A 22,878-nucleotide genomic window follows, 5' to 3' on the forward strand; every position below is an offset into this window, starting at 1 on the left:
CAGGCATCAGCATATTATAGCTAACAAAAGCATTATAGTTAGCATGCCAGACCCTAGGATAGCTGTGTCATGCTTGTGCTATTTTCACTAGACCTTTAAAAAGCATTAAGCACAATAGCTAATACATCTTAAAAACTATACCCCGTATCCTAACATCTGAAGGCTCAGAAAGGGGGATAATCCTACTCAGTTCTTTGCCCTGCTCCTTTTGCACATTGAGGTAGTATTGTAAAGACAATTCATTTTTTTGACAGTTTTCCATACAATGACCTAACACATTAAGTTTCAGATCATGATCTTGCTTGCTCCTGTCAACCTCATCTGAGTTACTGTATTAAGGGTAAGTAACTTCAAAAGTAAGGTATCTCTATAAAAAGAAAAAGTTAAACACCCCCATAGAAGTCAAGCTCCAGTGACTGTTCTGTTACTCAAAACAGTTTTTCCAAGATCTTTTTTTCTTCATTAAATCTCAGAAGGAGAAGTAATATAAGCATGCCACTTGACATAAAAGCCACATAGGCTTTTTTTTTTTTTTTTTCCAATGCTATATACTGCACTTAGGATCTGTGTTTCAGAACCCCTTAAAATGATTTATGGTAAAGCTTTATTGTAAAAATAATGGAACAGATTGGCTACATCATGAACAAGTTTATAAGCAACATTGTAGACTACCTACCAATTTGAAACAAGCTCAATATACCTCTATCCTTCCTATAACAGCCGTGAGAAGTGTAAGACCCGTTTCCTAATCCTAAGTGAGAAAGAGGGCCAGAGAAAACATTAGCCTCCTGTTCCAATGCAGGTTGTACGTCCTCTCTAAAGCCAAACTTCATCATCGCTCTATTTTCACTTAGACATACAAACATAAAACAGAACCTGAAGAAGCTTCATCCTTCTTTAATACAGTAGAAGACTTAAGACATTTATACATTTGCAAGACCATGCAATTGCTACACTCCCCTCAACCGTGTGAGGTTTCAAAGTGTAAACTGGCTCTACATCCCACCACCTGCAGCAGCATTGCTTTTCAGAACTCCTAAGGGAAGGGACCACTTAGACTTCTCCCAAACTCGCTGGAAAGTACAGCATCAGATAAAGCTTCGGACTCAGCCAGAAGAGTCTACTCAAAGAACACAAGCAACACGCAAGTTCCTTTAACTGCACAATACTTTGAAAAGCTGCCTTTACCCGTTTGTTAACATTTTTCCTTCAAAGATTCAAAATTTAAACCATCTCTGCAGAAACAAAGATAGAAGGGAAGACAAGGCAAGAAAAACCTTGTAAAGCAAAACGTAATGTGAGAAACAGCTTATTTTGAAGTTAACTCCGACTGTAACTTCTGAGTTAAGCAGAAATTTCTCATTGTTCCAGCAAATACTGAAATAAGAGTGTAACAGCTGCCCTTAATACTAGGTGGATCAAGACACTCGAAATGCATTTACTTTTTTAATCAACTCTGAAGAGGTTCCAAAAAGCAGTAATTATGTTCAATTATCACTCACTTTCAGAAGAGCCTGAAAGGGACAACTAAAGCTCAAATAAAATAAATTGAGATTATCCACGCATAACATCTCCCTAACAAGAGAACAACTACTGGTCCAATTCCTTTTGGAAGCAACTGTGTAAGAAGAGCTTTCCTGTTAGCCAGCTCACTAATCAAGTCATTCAGCGGCTTCATTCGATAATGTGAGGGGTTTCATCTCAGAAGCAGGTAAATTTGAAGAAGCCAGCAGCCAAACGTCTTATGTGTTGACAAGCCTTATGCTTTGGTGTCAGCTGTTTTTCTTGCACTCGAGATAAATGCATTACTACAAACAAATAGTAATTTGCATGTTCAATAAATGAACAACCTCAGACAAAATCCTACGTAAATTAAATAGGATCTCCTGGTAAATCTCAAAGAGGTCTGTCATTATATTTTAAAGACTATGGCATATATACTTCTTCACAGTAATTTTCACTGACTTAGATTTTTCCTGTTTCCATATGTTATTCCTCTAATAGTAACCAGTCAAATACACAGAACTACTTCGGACTTCACAGGAAATAAAATCTCTTTCAAAATCATCCCATTCCCACCTGAGTTGTGCTAATTTGACAGACAGACTGAAATACGTTGGCATTAAGCCTCTTTGAAAAGGTAATTAATTGCACTTTTTTCTTAATTATATACTCATTCGAAATGTGCAATATTTGTTTTTGGAAAGGTACATGTTGCAAAGTCCTTTAAAACATTTTTTTTTTAAATTTCCTCCTGAACAGCATGCATTACAAATTGATAGCCACAGTTAAATGCTTCTACACCGTTTCAGATTTTTAAAGTGTAATATATCTTTAAAATAAACACAATGTACACTGAACGGGGAGAAAAAATAACAAAGTTATTGCAGGCTGCCTAAAAAAGGAATTAGTAGTTGTTTTGATTTTTTTGGGATCTTGGAGAAAAAAGGTAACACAAAATACCTCATAAACATATGGGGATATCTGACCTTTTTGTTAACTGATAGGCAATTCCTTCTAAATTATTTTAATTGCTTCAGGAATAGTCTATTAGAACAACTGACTTGATTTCATTTTCTTCCTAGTGTTTCAGTCTGTTCAGCGTTCAGGCATATCAAATAAGCTTAAAGTAGTCTTTCTTTCTTTCTTTCTCTGCACATTCCTGGTTGTGGCCAGTTACATTTTTTGGACATGCTGCAGGAACTATGCAAGGCGCTTCATGTTCAAGCTCACAGCCAGCCTACTTAGGAGCTAGTGGCAGCTTAGCTACAGCAGCGCAAAACTCAGTGCTGGCTGCAATCGAAAGAGTTGGAAAAGTCCTCTGCCAGCCATTCCCTCCCAAATTCTGTGCTGCTCTAACCAGACCCCCGTCGAGTATGAAGTTCAATCGGTTTTTAGCAGGGTTGCTCTAGCAACTGCACTACAGACATTTGATTCCCCTGAAGTCCACATGTGGTATATCCCTGCATCAAAACAACCAAATGAGGACAGCAAAACCTGGGTGTACTTTAAAAATGGAGAACAAAACAAAACAAAAAAATTGCAAGGTTTGTGCCTCCCCACCAGCCTGCAATTTCTCATTATGTCCCATTATATTTTAAAATATACTGCACTGACCAGTATGAAAGTAGTTTTATGTAGACTGTTAACACAGAAAATAGGTGGAAAGATAAGCAGAAAAAGTTGAAAATATAAAGCTAGTAGGAAGACAATATCAGGAACTTTATACAAGGTCTACCTTTCACTAGTATCTAACAAGCAAACAAAAAGACGTTACAGTAAACACAGACCAAGCAAACGCAAATAGGAATTTTAGTTGGGGGGGGGGGGTGGGGGGAGACAGACATTATACATCACATATTTGGAAGAAATAACTGTTCAAGAAAAAAAAGCAACTTAATTGTAATAAAAAGTAGTTAAGGACTGGTAAACCAACCCTGGACTTTGAGAACAAGTAATATTAAAAGATAGAAGGTAAATTTTTTGCATTTACAAGGTTTTACTCATCCCCTATGAATCAATATCAATTGAAATAGAGCCAGATAAGACAAAATTTAAAAACTTATTAAATGTTTTGGAAGTACATTACAGAAGGACCACTACAAATAAAAAAAAAAAAAAAAGCACTGATTACTGCTTAGCAAAAAGAAAACAAATGTGCTATGGGCCCAAAGTTAAGGAGAAAGGATAAAATAAATTCACCTTTCACAGCAAAATTGTGCCGCTTTGTGTACAAGCCCAAAAGTGTTATTAGTTCTGCACTTGATCTCATCATTGCTTGTTTTTGCCAACAAAGAAGAAAACCTATATTGAGAAAGCGATGCAGATACTCAGGCAGTACCTGATGAGACAGCATGAGGGGAACCTAGCTTTAACTCGTGGCTTTTCTGACACGCCGGTAAGAAGGGCAAAACCACACGGAACAGCGATTAACAAATGGTGAAAAGACCAAAGCTTGTGGCGGGGAGAACACCCGCACCCACGACAACAGGAAAACAAGTAGCAGAAGCATCATGTGGATGTTTCTGAGGAGAAAAAAAATCATCCAAGATATAAATCCAGGAAAAGAAGCAACAATGGAAGGAGACAGACACCTCAAACAGGACTGCTTTCCCTGCGGAAAGGGATGGAGGCCAGAGGTGATGCATGTCTTTTTTTGTTTTCTAATATAACCTATTCTCTCTTTTGTTCCAAAGTCCACAAACCACCATAAAATAAAGCACAAGAGAATCAAGGTAAAAACAACAACGCAAGAAGAGTATGCGTAATAACACTAATCAGAAATTCGGAGAGTTTGCTGCCTACAGAAGGAAAACTAGAAAAAATACAAAGGAGAAGGTAGTTAAGTCTAGTGAAGAGACAGAGACAAGTAGGAAAGTGTAACCATCAGTACAGTACACGCAAAATATTTTACATTTACATTATTTTTTGTTGTTGTTAGCCTTGCCACACTTCATAAAACATGCCATCTCACTGACACTTATTTAGGAGCAGTTCTTCTGTTCGCAAATAATCCCATTGAAGTGAATACGACATTCAAAGATAGAAGTCTGCAAGATTTTGCCTTATTAGCATAGCTTCTCTTCCCCAAAAAAGTGTTTATAACATCACATCTATACTTACAGTAGAAGGACATAGTGGCAATTAACAATAATATTTAACCTATGCTGTAATAATACTTTTACCCATGGAAATATTTCACATTCTTTTCAAAATATACTAATATTCAAAGATCATGCTATATTTTAATTAACAAGATAATTCCTACTCCTAAAAAAAACTAGTAAGACATTGCAAATACTTTAAAGTTCAATAATATTGCCTTAAATCTTGAATTTATCATAAAGACATAAAAGAAACAGCATTACAGAGGCATTTATGAATTTAATATAAAATGCATTCCAAAAAGTATAGTTTTTACATTATTAAAGCTCACAAATTTTAAAATAAATTATATATAGACAAACACACATAATTATACCTTATTATAACGATCATGAGGAACAGACTGCAACACGATAGGTTCCATTGTAGAAACATTTGCAAACTGCACCTCGGGAATGTACAGAGCACAAACCACATGAGCCCAACCTACAAAAAGTTATAATTGTATTTAATTTTAATGCCTTCTAGAAGCTCAAAGGACATTTCAATTATAGGACAAAGAACCTTTTACAACATTTTTTTTTCCCATGGACTATTTTAACTGTTTAGACTATTACAGACATAAATTACTGAAAGATGAATTTCATTTTATATTATCCAAAGTTAAGATGAGCTGTAACACATTAAGTTTATTCTGTGGATTCATACAAATAATACTCCATGAAATGCAAATGGTGATGATTTATACAAAGTGACACATAAACAAAACGGACTATTGCTTTAAATTTCTTGGATTCATACAGTCAACACCTACAAATTATGCAAGTTCCTGCAAAGGGGAAAATACCATAAGAACAAACTAGTACTCATGCAAGCATTGTCACAATGTAAGACTTTGAGGTACAATTTCTCTTTAGAGAAGTCATCCTAATTTGACTAGATTCCTGTATTCTTTCTACAGAGTCTTCCTCCTACCAAAGGAAGCTCTATCAAATCTCTTAAAATTTTCCTGATATGACAGGCTTATTTTTTCATATCCATATCAACAGTCCCATTCTCAGGCATTAACTAAGCGTTCACTGATGATCCCAATATACTTACCATCTCATCAACAAGATCAAGGAGTAAAAGTTCCTATTCGTCCGAGTTCTGATATGAGGGGGAAAAACGATTCAGAAAAATCTACTAATTTCAGGCTTTGTTAGAAACTTTAGATTCTAAGAGCTGCCAATTTGTTCCACTGGAGGACAATTTACAGCATGGGTAAAAACTGTCCATATTCTACCTTAGGCTAAACCTAGCACAAACTGCTTTAGAGCTAACAAAACAGAATAATGCACCGATACTAGTAATTTTATTACATGAGTAACATCACACAGTAGAGAGCTACGCTACCACAGCCTAAAGCAAACGTTGTGTGGCTAACCATTTAGGATGAGTTCTGTACTTTCCCAAGAGGAATACTAACTATTCCAAGTCTGTGGTGTATAATCTTTTTGTCACAAAACCTTCTACACACCTTAAAAAGAATTCTCTTTTCCCCCACCCAGGCTGTCTTGCTTATATGTGACTATTAAGGATATAAAATAACAGTCTTAAATAGATTAGGTAATCTAACAGATTATTAGATTAGATAAAACAGAAAGATTATCATTGTGCCAATACATCCTATTATGTAAAGACCTACAACCCCAACACAGACCTTTTTGGGTTTTTATTTTCATCTTGTGTTTTCTGGTTTTGTTTTAATTGCTCTACTGAATCTAAAAGGTCGACTTCTTCATACAACTGCATTTTGGCTCCTAAACCGAGCTCAATATAAAGCTGTATTTACTTACAGTAAGTATTGTTCAGACTCTGGAAAAGTATTCAGTATCTGGAATTGGGTATGGTGCAGCAAAGAATTAAGGCTTGCTTTACTCTTGTTTCTTGGAAAAAAAATGCTTTTCATCCTTTTCTTAAAAAAGGAAGTATTTTCTAGTGGCTTCCAATCAATAGATTTTTTTTTCCTGTTTACTAAATTGATATTTCTCATTTGCACAGAAAATGAAAAGTACGCTCACACAACTTACAGTCAACATTCACAGCCTGGTAACATATATCATACGATTTCGGTATTTTGTCTGCAACTAAACACAGCATCTGTGCTGCTTCTTCATTTTATTGTATGTGGTAGAAGTTTTCCACATACAAATATGCATAAGGTAGCAATAAAAGAAGAGGGAAGAGAATATACGCTTCCAACTTGAGCTGCTTTTAAAAATGCTTCCAACAGACCATTTTACAATCATCATTCTCAGATGCACTTAAAAATACACACTATAAAAACCTCAGGCTTTTTTCTTCTCCCCTGTACTTAAATTATCTTCAGGGAATAAGTGTTTATACGGACTTTTTTTTTTAAAACTTGCAAACTGCCTTGAGTCAGAGTCATACCATACTGATGTTAGCATGGTGTTAATAGTGAAAATTTATCTTGAAATCTCCTCTCAGTAAAAAATTTTCACTGAAATAGAAATACCATTCATCTAAAAAGGCCATTAAACTAGTAGAAAAGTGACAAGCCAAAAAGCTGAAAGACCATTCTTCAGTTAGTATTCACAAACAAATGACAAAGCTTTTACTTCCTACAGACTTAAATTTGCCCTCTAGTCATACTTATTTATAACTGAAAATTATTATAGAAATATACAAGATATACCAGAGACATATCCAAAAAAAAGAAAAAAGAAAACCCAACTTACGAAGCCAGCTAAAATTTAGGTATTTTAAGCCTCAAGTAAAGAATTTTCACTACAGGAAATCAGTTTCAAAAGTCGCTCTAATAACTGAACTTTTACTGAATGCTACCAACAAAAATATATATATATAAAATATATATATAAAATATACACACACACATATATAGCCAGTAACTTCAAAGATTAATATATTTTGATTTCTAAAATATATATAGTGTATATCCAGGACAGCTGTGGACAGTAACACACTTTAATCCTTCCCGAGAAGGAAAGCGGTATCTGTATCACGAAGCAACGAAGTACTACAGCTCTAACGCACTTTCTGAACAAGGGCTCAACAAATGCTCAGGGAAACGTGGACAGGGGACCTTCTCTACTGGTTTCCAGCATCCTCCTTAGATCCTAGATAATCTGGACTTACTGAAAATTTACAACCTGTCCAATAAATACGTATAGCAGAGAGAAGGTGGCAGCACTCTCATCCTCCTCTACCCCCCCACCCCTCAAATGCCTACATCAAAGAAGCCTATTGCAGCACCACCTCCCACCAGGACTAAGAGACCCTACACACATAGCTGCTTAAATGTTATTTCATGCAAAACTTTACTGGTGCAGAAAAATACAACTGCCAATCAGAGAGCAACACCGAGCTCACCTGTGTTTCCACTCAGTGATGGAGGAGGAAAGTCAGCCAGGGGCAGGACAAACGCACAAGAACAGAGGAAGCAAAAGAGGTAGAAGCACAGCAGCTCTCTCTGAGGAAAGCATAAGGAAGAAGTTTTTCACACCGAGTGTGGTTAAGCACTGGAACAGGCTGCCTACAGAGGCTATGGAATCTCCATCTCTGGAGAACTCAAGAAGGTCTGAATACTCTTCCACAAAACTGTTATCAAAACTTGAGGAAGGTCAGGAATATTCAGCTTCACCGTAAGGACCAAACAGCAAAGGGAAACGGAAAAGCAAGCAAACCACCATCATCTTTTCCCTAAGCATCCAAAGACTATTCATTCTTGCTACAAAGAGGAAAGCAAGGGCACGTACAGCCAAACTGGGAATGCATGACAACTCTCTGTCTCACTGATGGAATAATGAGCTACTAGCACACAAGCAGCCTTTACTTTCCATGTTTTCTCTGGTTGAGAGGGATTTCGACTATATAACACAGTGATAAAATGCCTCCATCATCCTTTCAGAGAGGGAAGGAAATGTCCCAGGATTTTGCTTCCTGCTCTACATCCTGAATATGCCTTTTGCAATTAGAAGTCTATAAAAACACATAAATAACATCTAAAGCAGAAATCGGAAACGCAAAGCTATCTTCCCCAGGAAGACTTCTCTAGGCTACATGATCAGGATCGCTCATGCTTACCACACACAGTCTACCACAAACAAAGTCTATCTCTAGCAATCTTGCATTCTTTACCATATTAGTCTAGGTTTAGGGGGCAGGATTAGACAAGACACGAGCCCCCAGTTATTACATAGCCAGGCATAATAGGCCATTTTCATAGAAAGCTCAAACTCTTCCGGTCAGAGAGACAGAACCTCATACCTTCCACTTCGTTGTCAAGTGCTTTAATTATTCTGCTGCTTTGCCAAAAGTAGCCCCCACTTCCTTCTCCTTTAGGCACTTACTCTCAGGCACAGCTCAGGACTCAGCCGAATAAAACACCTATTGTCATGCTCGGAGTTGAGTGCTTCTTTTGTCTACTGTTTCTTGCTAAATGACATCTTATTTTGTCTGCTGAAGTAATGAAACATCCTAAAGAGACACCCATCCAAAGTGTATGTATAACTGGTAAGGGAGGGGAGCACATTTTTTAATACCTGGATTTATGAGAATGTTCAGGATACTAAAATACATTACTGTTCAATTAATTCTATCTGAATGCATCAGATTGTTTTGTAAAGTTTCTATTCAAATCACTCACCGCCCTCACCATTTTTGGGCCACTAATAACTCTATCAGCATACATCTGCTTTTCCAAAAATATAATTAAATTCAATCCTTTTGAGCTTTCCCAATGCTTAAGTGGGAAAAATACTGACTGATATCCATGTTTTACAATTTTTGTTTATGCCACTCATTCTGTTCTACACATTCAACATGTTAAGACATCCTCACTAGTTACTCCTGGAATAGAAATTATTTTTATCGTTCCTCTTCTTCCAAAACACAGGACAAAAATAAACTTTAACTGGGGGGGGGGGGGGAACAAAATCCCAAACTTTTTTTGGAATTGCAAGTATTGGCATTTTTTAAAAATATTTTTAAAACTTTCCCTATCCTCATCATTTTCTTATTTAACTTATTCTTTTTCAACCTTTGAGAAGGTGGTCATTTTATATTATAGAAAAAGCATATATATATATGTATACTGGATGATAACGCCTAGCTTATTTCAGAATAAACACAATTAGGCTTTGGCTTTAAAAACCAAGAGGGAAAAAAAAGTATCACCAGGATTCAAATCAGAAAATGAGGTTGCTCCAGTAGGTTCTTAACAGAACTGTGTTCACTGAATCTGTAATTGTTCAAAAAACACTCACAGTCTGATAACATGGGCTGGCCGATTCACTCTTTTGCTTAAAAAAATCCCATATTTTACAACAATCAATCTTCTGATCCAGAAATTGTAAAATGTGAACAGTTTTTGGTTATTAACCGTTAGAAACAACTTACTGGTGATAGACAAAAATATCTATTTCAACTACACTTTCTAGTTCTATCATTTTGAGAACTGCTCTAGCCTTTCAAAAAATAATTCTACCTTCTTTTCTAGGATAAGATTACACAGGTGTAGTAAGGCATTTTCCCTTTACTTTCAAGGGATCTTAGAGGATAACTTCAACCAACACTAAAACAACACCTAAACCAACATATAACACCACCCCAACATTATCTTCTATAGTAACAATGCTGAAAACAGTTTTTTTTCCAGTATCAGAAATCAAAAATTAATGCCCGAAAGCCCTCAAAGTTACAACATATCTTATGGAACTTTCAGCCTTTCACCTAAGGCGAGTCCTTTTTTATTTTGCTTTATTCCTCAGCATACACTACTGCGGTTTCGCCGATTCCCTTCCCTCTCCCCACCCCGGCACACAAAACATTTCAATACCAGCACAGATTCTAGCCAGATTTTTACAAATCTTTTACTGAAATTTTTATTTCAGGTGCCTAACTAACTCAGTGAAAACATTGATTTTAGATATTTAGCAGATAATTAATACTGCATATTCAAATTCTAACATACAGACTAACAAATATCAGGCTCCAGAACCCTAACTTTAAAAAGTTGGTTTGTTATCCTGGGGCGACAGTGAACAGATAACTCCTAATTTCACCTTCAGCAAATGAAAGGTTGTCACTCACAGAGAACCCTGACAGTGTACTGCATGTTATTTATCTTCCAGGTTTTTGCTCTTAACTTGGGATTACTTTGATAGAGTTTGCTTCTAGTTCTCTTACAGTCTAACTAAATTTTTGTTTTTACAACTACAGTTTGTTTTCAAAACTTCGTTCACAAGCACTTCCCCTCCAAAGAAACTCATAGGTTTTCGTGTTCTCTCAGTACAAATGCTTAAAGCGTTGCTTTTAAAATCTTTTACTTCGTAATAAAATTAACAGCAACAGACTTTGACACTTATAATCTGTCCTACGATACACATCTAGAGAAGTCCACCGATAGCATCTGAGCTAACAGATACAGAGCAAACCCAGTGCTAGGGCTACATCCCACTATCAGTGCTGAAGTTGTGCTGCAAAGCAGTAGCAGACTGCAGAAACCACGATCATGAAGTCACACTGCGATTCAGCTGCGCTGCCAGTCCAGTCCCACAGCAGAGCTCTGGGATGCTGTCATCATCACCTTACTGTGCACCAGTTCCAGAGCAAAATTTATTAACACATTCTGTGTATGTTCCTAAAAAGCCCATCATTTCTCCCAAAGGAGATTTTAATTTATTTGTAATTATAGCTTACTCCTAAACCAAGTGAACCTATTTTTCTAGGAAGGAAAAAACCTTTCTTGGTTTGAACATTAGTTTCTTACTAAGGTCATTCAAGGCTGTAATTTAAGGATACACCTCAATCCACTTCAACTGCGAGCTGTCACTGAAAAGTGAAGTCCCACCTCACCCTTCACTTTCAACTGTACACTCCTGCCAGTTCCCCTTAGCAAAATCTTGCTACATAGCAAGCCAGATGAAACCTTATTCAACTGATGACTAAACCTGGAAGAGAAAAGTTTACTTTCCAGTCAGATCAGCAAAGCTGATGTGACTCAAGCTAAGGTTGTATGATTACCATATACAAAACCACAGGAGAGGAGATACCCAGTCACGGGAAGAAACACAGCTCACTCCTTTCAGTGGGGGTCAATAGTAGGCTTGTATTATATGAAAACGCATCCTCGTTTTTTTGCAACTATCAGATCTGCTCATTGACCCCAAGAGTCAGCTATATTCCACTCTGACAGGGGAAGCCAGCACAGATGTACTTACAATGATTATTGTTACTATTTGCCAGAGGGCAAAATTAAGTACTATTTTAGACTTTTAGTTAAGCATCTCTTCATTTGGACATTTTACACACTTCTGTTTTCATCCAGATCCTCCTTTCCCTTAAAAATTACAGAACTTGCAGAAAAGAAATATGTCAGCTTGAGTTACTGCAGTTTCCTTGACCTTAGTAAATCATTTTAGACTTTGTTATAGTTAATGCAATATTAGGCTTACTATATTGTTTGATCCAGTCTTTTCAAAGATGGATTAAAAGGTGCTCACACTAATTGCTAGAGGTCTCACCATTGCTGTTTACTGCCCACCTTATCATTGGTGCACAGAATGAAGCGACAATTTCTACTTAAAAAAATAAAAGATTCCAAACAAATGAAATACTGTTTGCACATAAAGAAGAAATTTCATGTTACAGAATCCTACTATAGAATTCCCACCAAAAAAATCACCATTTATTAATACTTCTCTCCTAATCTAAAAAATTGGCACACAAGAAAAATTCTCTCTGGAGCACCATGTAGGTTGTTTTTGGAACAGCTAAAGATGACATTCCACTGATTCACTGAGTAAGCAAATAATTCTAGCTGATATGCAATGGTGTTAAGGAGCTGCTCTTTCTCCTCCTCTCCTAAACCATACTATACAGCAAAAGAAAGAAAATGACAGAGATACATATCCAAAACTTCCTCTAAAAATATTTTTCCTCATTACAGATTTATATTTACTAGTTATACATATCATATAATGTATATAATAATCAAATTTATTATATTTGTATTAGTAAAACATTTTAAAATGGTTTATACTTTTTTTAAACCATCTTCCCTAGTAAAAAACACACAAAATCTTGCAAACCTGTACAAAAGGATGAGACCATTTGTACATAAGCAGTTCTTCCACAATCCATGCACCTGAATATGTACACATAACATTACACTATCCGCGCTCTTGGATATTAATACCAAGAAAACAAAACAGAATAGTACATCTGCCAGGAAGAGCTATTGCCTTAATAACAATAATAGGAAAAGCTAGCATATGATTTTTGTTATAGATTTAGGAGATCTCTATGCTAACCCATGAGATGGGAAGAAAGCCTGAATGATGACATAAAACCACTGCATTGTTAGTTGGCCTTTTCCCAAGCAGCTGCATGAAAGAAGCCTTGGTGAAAAGCTGATACAAAGAATGCTGTTACACAGCATTCCTGATCATCATCCAGTGGAATCAAATTTCAAAGTAACAACTTGTACAGAAAAAAAAAAAAGGAGCTTTTCAGACTTATGGTAATCTTTGTCCACATTTTTCCATAAGAAAACTATCTAAATGAGACCCAAAATATTAGATATAACAAAATAATTTGCTTAAAAAAATAGAGAATAGGAATTAGGATTCAAAAACCATAATCTGTTTAACTGATCACGATTTTATTTCCTCTTGTGTCCAAAAAAAAAAAAAAAGGTAATTATTGTAACACTTACAACATCAGACCCCTAAATTAACAAAATATTGCTACACTGAAATTTACCTACTTCAGTCAAACAGCCTAAAGTTCACACCTATCTTCAAACAAATGCTTGCTTGCTGCTTTTCTGTTTCTCTAAAAAAAAAAATACCACAGAGTACAAAGATACTACTAAAGATGATTACTCAGTTTTTTCAACAGCCTTCTTATACATAAAACAGCAAATGAATACGGAATTCACATACGCACAGTTTTTCCTCATTTTAAAAACCTCTTACATTCAGTCATGTATTTTAACCATAGTGGAGCTCCTAAATGAGCATTAGGGCAATTTAGCAAGGCACTCTGTCAATAAGTGTGTTCAAATAGCAAAGTTCCTTTTTCAACTCAATCCTACTTTTCTACTTTCAGTATCAATTAAAAACAGAAAAACAAAAGCAATCTGACAGAGCTTATAAAATTGCAGTCTGTGAACAAATAAAAAGGTCTAATGTTTATGTAAAAAAAACAAACAAAATCAACATACAGGGAAGACTATTTTTGTTCACAAGACTTAACAATATCTATAAAACAGTAGCAGATACTAAGCAGCCAAAAAGTTAAAGAAATGTATTATTTACATTTTCAAAGCTTATTTCGTAAAGTTTCTGACAATCACCTTGATCATCACCATGCAATGTTCCACTACAAATGAATTAATCAAACGTGCAGCTAAATACAGTCAACTCTTAATACCTCAGCATGGATAATCCACTGACAGATTAGCCACATCAGGATATTAGTACAAGTAGCAATCTGCTAAACGCAACTGTATTGTTTCCAAGATCTGTGGAAGTGGAAACGCAGAATGACCTGAAAATGGTCACAGTATGAAGAGACTGAACAAATACATGCAACCAGATCTTAGCTGATTCTGTTCAGGGTCAGTTCAGGTCGCCCACAATGGAAAGCACTGGAGAGACACTGAAGCACACACTAGGACAGAGCCAGCTCAAATCCAGACAGAATTACCTACTTGGACTCACCACAGGTTCTGCTTACAGAGAGAGCAGGCACCATCACTGCTCCAATAACAGTCAGGCATCTGTGCACTCTCCAGTGCACTGAGAAAGGTTATGATCAACAAAAAAAATGCCATGTCCACTTGGTGCTAGGGCTTCAGAAAAACTCTTTCATCCTTCCAGAACCGGGCACACTGGCAACTTGGTGCAGAAGTTTCTGGATGAGTCTGCAGCATGGGCTAAATGAAACGTTTACATAATGCTCTCTAGTAACCATATTACTCAAGTGGTTTCTATTATCCAGGATATCCAAACTCCCCCTGCTCCACCCCACACCAACAACTCAAATAGTAAAGCGTTAACTATGGCTGTAAAAACAGTTAATGCTTCAAAAATTTAATTTACCCAGGGTTTCGATTTTCAGAGCAGATATAGGAAACAGTGCATTCGATTTTAAGAACATTTTTCAAAGATCTCACTAAAATAAGATGAGTTCTGCTCCAATATCAGGATCTATTCCTGATTCAAGGAAGTTTATTCACTTAGACTAGTGAAAATATTTTGTAATTAATGCTAAAGTTTGCACCAAAAAAATGGTGACTCATAATTGTATTAGCAGTCTTTACAATACTAAATCATGTTGTAATTATTTTATAGCCTCAAGTGCAGTAGATGTGCTTTTCTATAATTTCATATTCAGCTCTGGTAAGGCCTATGTATACTTGGAAAAGATATCAAGAAAATGAAAAGTGATTATTAGACTTCTGTACAAGGAATGTCCAATCAGTCTGGGGCCTTTCATCCTGAAAAGGAGCTATGAAAAGAACAACAGAGGTCTATAAAACCAGAAGAGGTATTGAGAACATGAACACGGAATAACTGTTCATTGTCACTTCCTAGGCAAGTGCTAGATGGCATCAAATAACAGTGTATAGTAATTAGCCTGAAGCAAACTAGCGTACATCTTCACACAAGGTACAGATCAGCTGTGAAATTCCTTGCCATGTGACACTACGGACACTGAAAATTCATCAAGAATTCGACAAATTAATGGAACAAGAATCTATCACCCGCTACTAAACACAAAGACATCACCTCTGGATCAAGAGGTCTCAAAGTATAAATCCCTCTGGACTGGAAAATTAATCTGAGAAAACATATAAGAACTGGGCTTTCCCAAAAATCTAGTTCAATACTGATAAAGATAGCAGGCCAAATATTTTTGGCCTCCATGATATGCTCCTCTTCTGTTACCATCTGCTACTAGCACTGTCCAGTTCTGCGTAAAATGTATGACAGAAGAGGTCAAAGAATGCTGCATTTGTGATATCACTGAAACCTGTAATTCTGTACTTACATTAGATGGTACTGGAGAACCTGGCATTACCCCTTAGTAACCGAACTGATAAACATAACTAAGGAAAGCAGATGTCTCCATTCAGAAATAAAGAGTAAAAGCAAATCTAAAAAAGTGCTTATCTCCTAGAGTTCAGGTAAGAAGTAATAAGCCAATAAAAGGAGAGGGAGAAGAAAGAACACACAACGCAATTTCACTGCCACGTAAAGAAGAAAATACACCACCAAAAAAAAAAACCACACACACACACAAAATCCACCTACGCTATTTCCTATACTTCACAACAACAGAAGTTTGATTCCCCGACTACTTTGTCAAAAACATAATAAGGCTCCAGTCTTCTGCTAAAAGCAAGATAACACCATTACATGCGAGCTAAAAGGTTAGGCTGCTTTCTGGTATAGTTTTCCTGTTGACGATTCAAAAGACGATACATGTCCAGGGTGCTGATAAAAGAAAAGTTCTGCACCTTCCTCAGTATCAGTATTAGTATGGGCAGCTGGACCAGGGAACTATTTCCTTTAGCTGAAAATGAACCCAGGAAAAAATAATAAGTTTAAGTGCCAGCACAAAGGAGGAGGAAGTAACACAGAGCCCGCAGACCACTGCCCACAGTTACAGTGCCTTATTCCAGGCTGGGCAAATCACGGAACTTCACAGTAAGAGGTCAGTAGACAAAAACAAGATAGATTCCTAAAGTAATAGAAGAAATAGTATCTTCAGCACACAAAATAAATATGTTTTTACACACTAGTAGAAAGCAAATATCCATAAGACTGTTATCAAAAAAACAGGGAAAAAATAAATAACAGAGCAGCAGACAATATATGAGCTCTAGTTATATCCACATAGAATTAACAGCCAAAACAAAAATTGCACTGCTTTTCTGGACACACAATAAAGTTACTTGTTGGCAGAAGAGTAAAGCTTTAATCCAGTGAAATAAAAAGTGTTTATTTCCCCATTTATTCTGAAAAGCTAAGACCACTTAATTATTTCTACACTTACAAAAAGACTCCATAATTACAAATTTCTGAAGTCAGAGCCTTATAAGGATTTATTGGAAATGTTTTCTCATAATTTCTCCAGGAATATTTGCATCTTTTTATCACCCTTAGCAACAAACGGCATAACAGTATTAAAAAAGATAGCAAGTATTAACTCACTGTAAACAGAACTTTAACCTGACAAGACTGTGACAATTAAAGGTCTTCTGCAATACTTTCTAAAGCCTGAAACTGTTCTGGAACAATCCCAATCCCTTATTAGATGACATTTTGAAAGGAAAGCTTCAGGCTAACAATACAGATTTCCGAAATGCAAGGCTTGTCCGAGTTCACACCCTTCTGTACAGCTGTTATTTAAAGCACATTTGGTCCATAAGGTAGAAATTGCTGTATTCAATACCATGACCTGTAAGGCCTATTATGGAAGGACAGCTGTTTTCAGAAAGTGTAATAAAAAATACTTAAGACTTTTCTGCTATGAAGCTTTTGTATAGTCACGAGGGTTGACAGAAATGTCATCTCAATAATATTATAATTTAGAAACTCCCCTGTAATACAGGTGAAATAGCTGAACGCAACCTGTCCAACAATGCTAGTTGATGAAAACTGATTTTCAAATTAAATATTGGAAGTTGAGTATATCCTACAGGTATGACAAAAAGAGATCCTATAGCCAGTATAATCCTGTAACTCTAATAGGAACTTGGGTCTAAGAGAGCACAATGCCCAAACAGTATAGCAAGAGCAAGAACTGAGATAACAGACTACACTCAAAGACCGCTTAAAGTGTCTTGGACGCTGGCTCTTTTGGTCACTGCCTTCGTCTTATGTCTTATAGGTCCATAAGAATTCTAGTAGTTGATGCAGTTCCAGAACAAATGACAAAGTCATGTAATTCCAGTGTTAAGTAGAAAACAGAACACGTGAAAAGAACAAAAACTATCTGCAATACAATGAGGTTGTGTATGTCAGAAGTAAGAAATATGGCTATATTGTAACGGTCAAGTATATTGATGAAAATATTTTGTCATGAAAATGAGAACTAACATCTTTGCAATATAAATTTAAATAATTTACATTCTTGTGAATTCATATCTGAAAATAAGTTACCATGTTAGATGGAACTTTGAACAATGACTATCTTAAAAATACTGCAGGAGGAATTATTGGTTAGTTGCTCAGATCTTTGATGTACACTGTCAAGATATGCTTTCAACACTTCATGGGAGACCAAAAAAAAAAAAAAAAAAAGCAGCCTCAAAATTACCATACAAAAAAAACTAAGCATTCCTGACTACCACTAGGTATAAAAACAGAAACACTTCAGTTACTTTTTAGTTTAAAAAAATTTACTGTAGCTTTCAAGAGCTGAGACTTTCTTATTGCCCATTTCCTGAAAAGCGAGTATCCAGCTTCTATTTTTGAAGAAATGAACTCAACACTGCCATGTTATCAACCTTTGAGAGGAAGAATAGTTCCATGGCTAAAGTACTGTACTGGTACTTAAGATACTTTAACTGATACAGAGACAACACAGAGTCAATACAACCTCCCAACACCCACAAATGACACTACATTCATTAACATGCTTGAGATGACCAGATACTAGAATGAGTAATGCTAGAACATACACTCCACACCACAAAGTATACCTAAGAGAAAGTACAGATCAGCCCCAATTCAAGTGGGCTCTGTGCTCTTGTAACTCAACTGCTACACAAACAGTAAACAAAGCTGCCTCAATTACATCAACACTAAGCAAAGATATAAATTTAGTTAGAATATTATGTACGCAGCATAAAACCTTCAGAATATAATGTATACAGATTGTCCAAATGAAATCTAGAATGCTGATCATCCTTTCTCCCCTCACAAGAGAAGTGTCTTACTGTCCAAATGAGTAGGCTAATTCCAGACAGATGAGGGACAGGAATTTAGAGGTATCTAATAAAGACAGAACAAGGTTTTCTCCAAAAATGATTGAAAAGTTAATTTTATATCACCCAGCTACTACCAAAAACATAACCAAGATAGACTTTTCAGTAGACTACCTTTAGCAATTCTACTCAGCAGGATGATGATATCCTGAATGATGCAATTAGAAAGATGCAAGGCACAGTAAATCACTACTGCAACTTTTTATCTCTAACTTCTTTGTTGTAGAACCTATTAGTAAGCCATGCATGAAAGTTATCCTTTTAAAATGCACTGGTGCATTCAGTCTGGGGTACAGACTTAAAAATGCACTCTCCTCCATGAATAAGAATGAAGGATGCACTTCGAACAGCTTTCTATAAACATTCAAACTCCAACTGAATACATACACAATCTCTCCTTTATCTCTGTCAAGCCTTAATATTAAATCTTCTCTTACAATGCAGTTTCTCCTGTACTCTTTTATCTAAAAGTAAAACGAAAAATAACAATTGATGTTCTCAAACTAAATTCAACCTAAACTGGACAAGTAAAGCCTATCGTGAAATATTTACCTCTTTCCAAACCAGCTACTGTGATAAACTAGTTGCTCATTTTGGTTTATGGTTAGGATCCCTATGTATTCTTTTCACAGTCTTATTTCCCTCATATAAGATAAGAAAGTTCACAAAAAATAAGAATAAAACTTACCCCCATTATCTGTTCTCTTTAAAGCACCATCCTTATGAGGGCATAATTCACATCTCTAGGAAAAAAAGCAAAAATAAAATAAAATAATGGAATGATCATAGGAGCACTGCAAAAGAAGCCACACAAATTAAAGTTTTTATCTGTCATTGTGGGGGTGGGAATGGGGGGGGGGGGAGGAAAAAAAAAAAGAGAAGAAACCATTCTCTAAAAGTGAATAGGTATGTTTTCCTTTAACCTTTACTTGACTACAAATGTTAAAATTAGTTCATCTCTAACAAAGCTTTCTCATTCAGATCTGTAAACTATTGGTTATTTAAGTTATTTGCAATTCTACCTCCAAGTTTTCAGTAGTGGATTCCACACCCCAGAATTCTGGAGGCAAGCCTCCAAAAACTGCAGCACAGAGTAAGCTTACTTTGTGCTTCAGTTTCTTACCACTATCTAAGAACTCCCTACCATATTTCTTTCTCCTGGAACCTTAACATTCACCAAGGGGGTCAATTACAAAGATGCACTAGATGCACATATTTCAGCTGGCTTCACAAAGTCACTGCTGACTCTCATTTATTCTTTATAAAAAGCTGAAAACAATCTTACTTTCCGTTTCAGGAAAAGGAGGTCAGAAGTTACCCATCGTTGAAATTCCCATAGACTAGATGTCTTGAAACTTGAAGTTTGACAACCTATTCTTCTGACATCCACCAGGATCACACCAGTATATTCTTTTTGCTATAGCTGCCGCTATCAACATCCTTAATACAAAGTTTATCTGAAGGTGTCCTAAAGTAGCATGAACCAATTCCAAATCAGTTCAGAGATGACAAACTGAACAGGTGTGACAAATATTCCACTTCAACTACTCCAAATGACATGCAAGGAAACAGCATTACAGGAAAGTCTATACTGAGACATCAGCTTATTGCAACCTTTATATATTCCCAAGTCAGAGACTACTCAAAGCACACCAAACTAACAAGCTTTTTAAGAAGCTGAAGAACAGTCAAATCATCAGATGCAAACTTCACGTCATATCCTTCAAATGGAAAGGGATTTCTGGCCTAAGTACACATCTTTTCTGTGTTTCCTGAACTCCACTCTTCTTCCTTATCAGCTAACTGGCAAGCCAGCAGATAAAGGGGCCTATGATGCTGCAACTGCCTCAGAAACAGATTGTCCAAATTTATTTGAAGAATAAAAAAATCTGATTCTTGAAATTCCTACTGCTAAAGTATATCTTGAGGGTTGTATGTTCCTCTTCACCTATAAGCCTCGTATAAGCAAGGCGAGGTGGTGGAGTTGCTCTTTATGTGAGGTAGCAACTAGACTGTGTGGAGTTACCACAGGCCTCCTGATCAGGAAGAAGTTGTCGATGAGGCCTTCTACAGACAGCTGGAAGTAGCCTCACGATCACAGGCCCTAGTTCTCATGGGAGACTTCAATCATCCTGACATCTGCTGGGAAGAGAGCACAGCTAGGCACAAGCAGTCGAGGAGGTTCCTGCAGACAATTGATGATGATTTTCTTGACCGAGGTGGTGGAGACGCCAACGAGGAGAGGTGTGCTGCTAGACCTTGTACTAACGAACAGAGAGGGTCTGGTTGGAGATGTGAAGGTTGGGGGCAGCCTTGGCTGCCCCGACCATGAGATGGTGGAGTTCAGGATCCTGCGAGGAGGAAGCAGGGCAATAAGTAAGGCTGCAACCCTGGACTTCAGGAGAGCTGACTTTGGCCTCTTCAGGGACCTACTTGGAGGAATCTCATGGGGTAGGGTCCTAGAAGGAAGGGGGGTCCAGGAGAGCTGGTTAATATTCAAGCATCACCTCCTCCGGGCTCAAGAGCAGTGCATCCCTCTGAGGAAGAAGTCCAGCAAAGCGGGCAGGAGACCTGCATGGATGAGCAAGGAACTCCTGGCAGAACTCCAGCAGAAGAAGGAAGTCTACAGAACGTGGAAAAGGGGACAGGCTGCTTGGGAGGAATACAGGGACGTTGTCAGAGAGTGCAGGGATGCCACAAGGAAGGCTAAGGCCCAGATGGAATTAAATCTGGCAAGGGATGTCAAGGACAACAAGAAGGCCTTCTTCAAATACATCAAGAGCAAAAGGAAGACGAGGGAAAACGTGGGCCCGCCGCTGAATGGGGCGGGTGCCCTGGTGACAAAGGATACAGAGAAGGCAGAGTTATTGAATGCTGCCTTTGTTTCAGTCTTCACTGCTAAGGCCAGCCCTCAGGAATTCCAGACCTTGGAGACAAGAGAGGAAGGCTGGAGAAAGGAAGACTCTCCCTTGGTGGAGGAGGATCAGGTTAGAGATCACTTGTGCAAACCTGACATCCACAAATCCATGGGCCCTAATGGGATGCACCCACGAGTGCCGAGGGAGCTGGCGGATGTTATCGCTAGGCCACTCCATCTTTGAAAGGTCCTGGAGAACAGGAGAGGTGCCTGAGGACTGGCAGGCAGAAAGCCAATGTCACTCCAGTCTTCCAAAAGAGCAAGGAGGAGGAGCCAGGCAACTACAGGCCTCTCAGCCTCACCTCCATTCCCGGAAAAGGTGATGGAACAGCTCCTCCTGGAGGTCCTCACTAAGCATCTGGAGGACAAGAAGGTGATCAGGAGTAGTCAGCATGGATTCACCACAGGGAAATCATGCTTGACCAACCTGATAGCCTTCTATGATGGATTGACTGCCTGAGTAGGTGAGGGGAGAGCCATGGCTGTTGTCTCCCTGGACTTCAGCAAGGCTTTTGACACTGTCTCCCATCACATCCTCACAGGTAAACTCAGGAAGCGTGGGCTGGATGAGTGGACAGTGAGGTGGATTGAGAACTGGCTGGATGGCCGAGCTCAGAGGACTGTGGTGAATGGCGCAGAGTCAAGTTGGAGGCCTGTAGCTAGTGGTGTCCCCCAGGGGTCGGTCCTGGGTCCACTCTTGTTCAGTGTATTCCTCAATGACCTGGAGGAAGGGACAGAGTGCACCCTCAGCAACTGTGCTGATGATACTAAACTGGGGGGAGTGGCTGACACAGCAGAAGGCTGTGCTGCCCTTCAGAGGGACCTGGACAGGCTGGAGAGCTGGGCGGAGAGGAACCTCCTGAAGTTCAACAAAGGCAAGGGCTGGGTCCTGCCCCTAGGGAGGAATAACCCCATGCACCAGTACAGGCTGGGGACTGACCTGTTGGAAAGTAGCTCTGCCGAGAAGGACCTGGGAGTGCTGGTGGACAACAAGTTAAGCATGAGGCAGCAGTGTGCCCTTGTGACCAAGAAGGCCAAGGGTCTCCTGGGGTGCATTAGGCAGAGTGTTGCCAGCAGGTGGAGGGAGGTGATCCTGCCCCTCTACTCTGCCCTGGGGAGGCCTCCCCTGGAGTACTGTGTCCAGTTCTGGGCTCCCCAGTCCAAGAGAGACATGGCACTCCTGGAGAGAGTCCAGCGGAGGGCTACCAAGATGATTGGAGGGCTGGAGCACCTCTCCTATGGTGCTTGGTCTTGCAGAAAGACTGCAAGAGGTGGGCCTGTTCAGCCTGGAGAAGACTGAGAGGCAATCTCATCAACGTGTATAAGT

The 22,878-nt window shown here is 38.0% G+C and overlaps 1 protein-coding gene across 13 annotated transcripts in view; it reads right to left on the minus strand.

Moving 5' to 3' along the window:
* MLLT10 (MLLT10 histone lysine methyltransferase DOT1L cofactor) overlaps positions 1–22,878 on the minus strand; it is a 147,712-nt gene that overhangs the window by 95,060 nt on the left and 29,774 nt on the right. For 11 of the 13 annotated variants that reach the window (XM_068934587.1, XM_068934591.1, XM_068934590.1 and 8 more), the window contains 2 exons: positions 19,323–19,377; positions 4,982–5,091 (listed from right to left, as the gene is read on the minus strand). In XM_068934587.1, coding sequence (XP_068790688.1) covers positions 4,982–5,091; positions 19,323–19,377 — 165 coding nt within the window. The remainder of the gene's footprint in view (positions 1–4,981; positions 5,092–19,322; positions 19,378–22,878) is intronic. The other 2 variants (XM_068934595.1, XM_068934596.1) reach the window with 1 other exon arrangement.

This window comes from Struthio camelus, chromosome 2, assembly GCF_040807025.1.
Source record: "Struthio camelus isolate bStrCam1 chromosome 2, bStrCam1.hap1, whole genome shotgun sequence".
NCBI classification, from domain to species: Eukaryota; Metazoa; Chordata; class Aves; order Struthioniformes; family Struthionidae; genus Struthio; species Struthio camelus.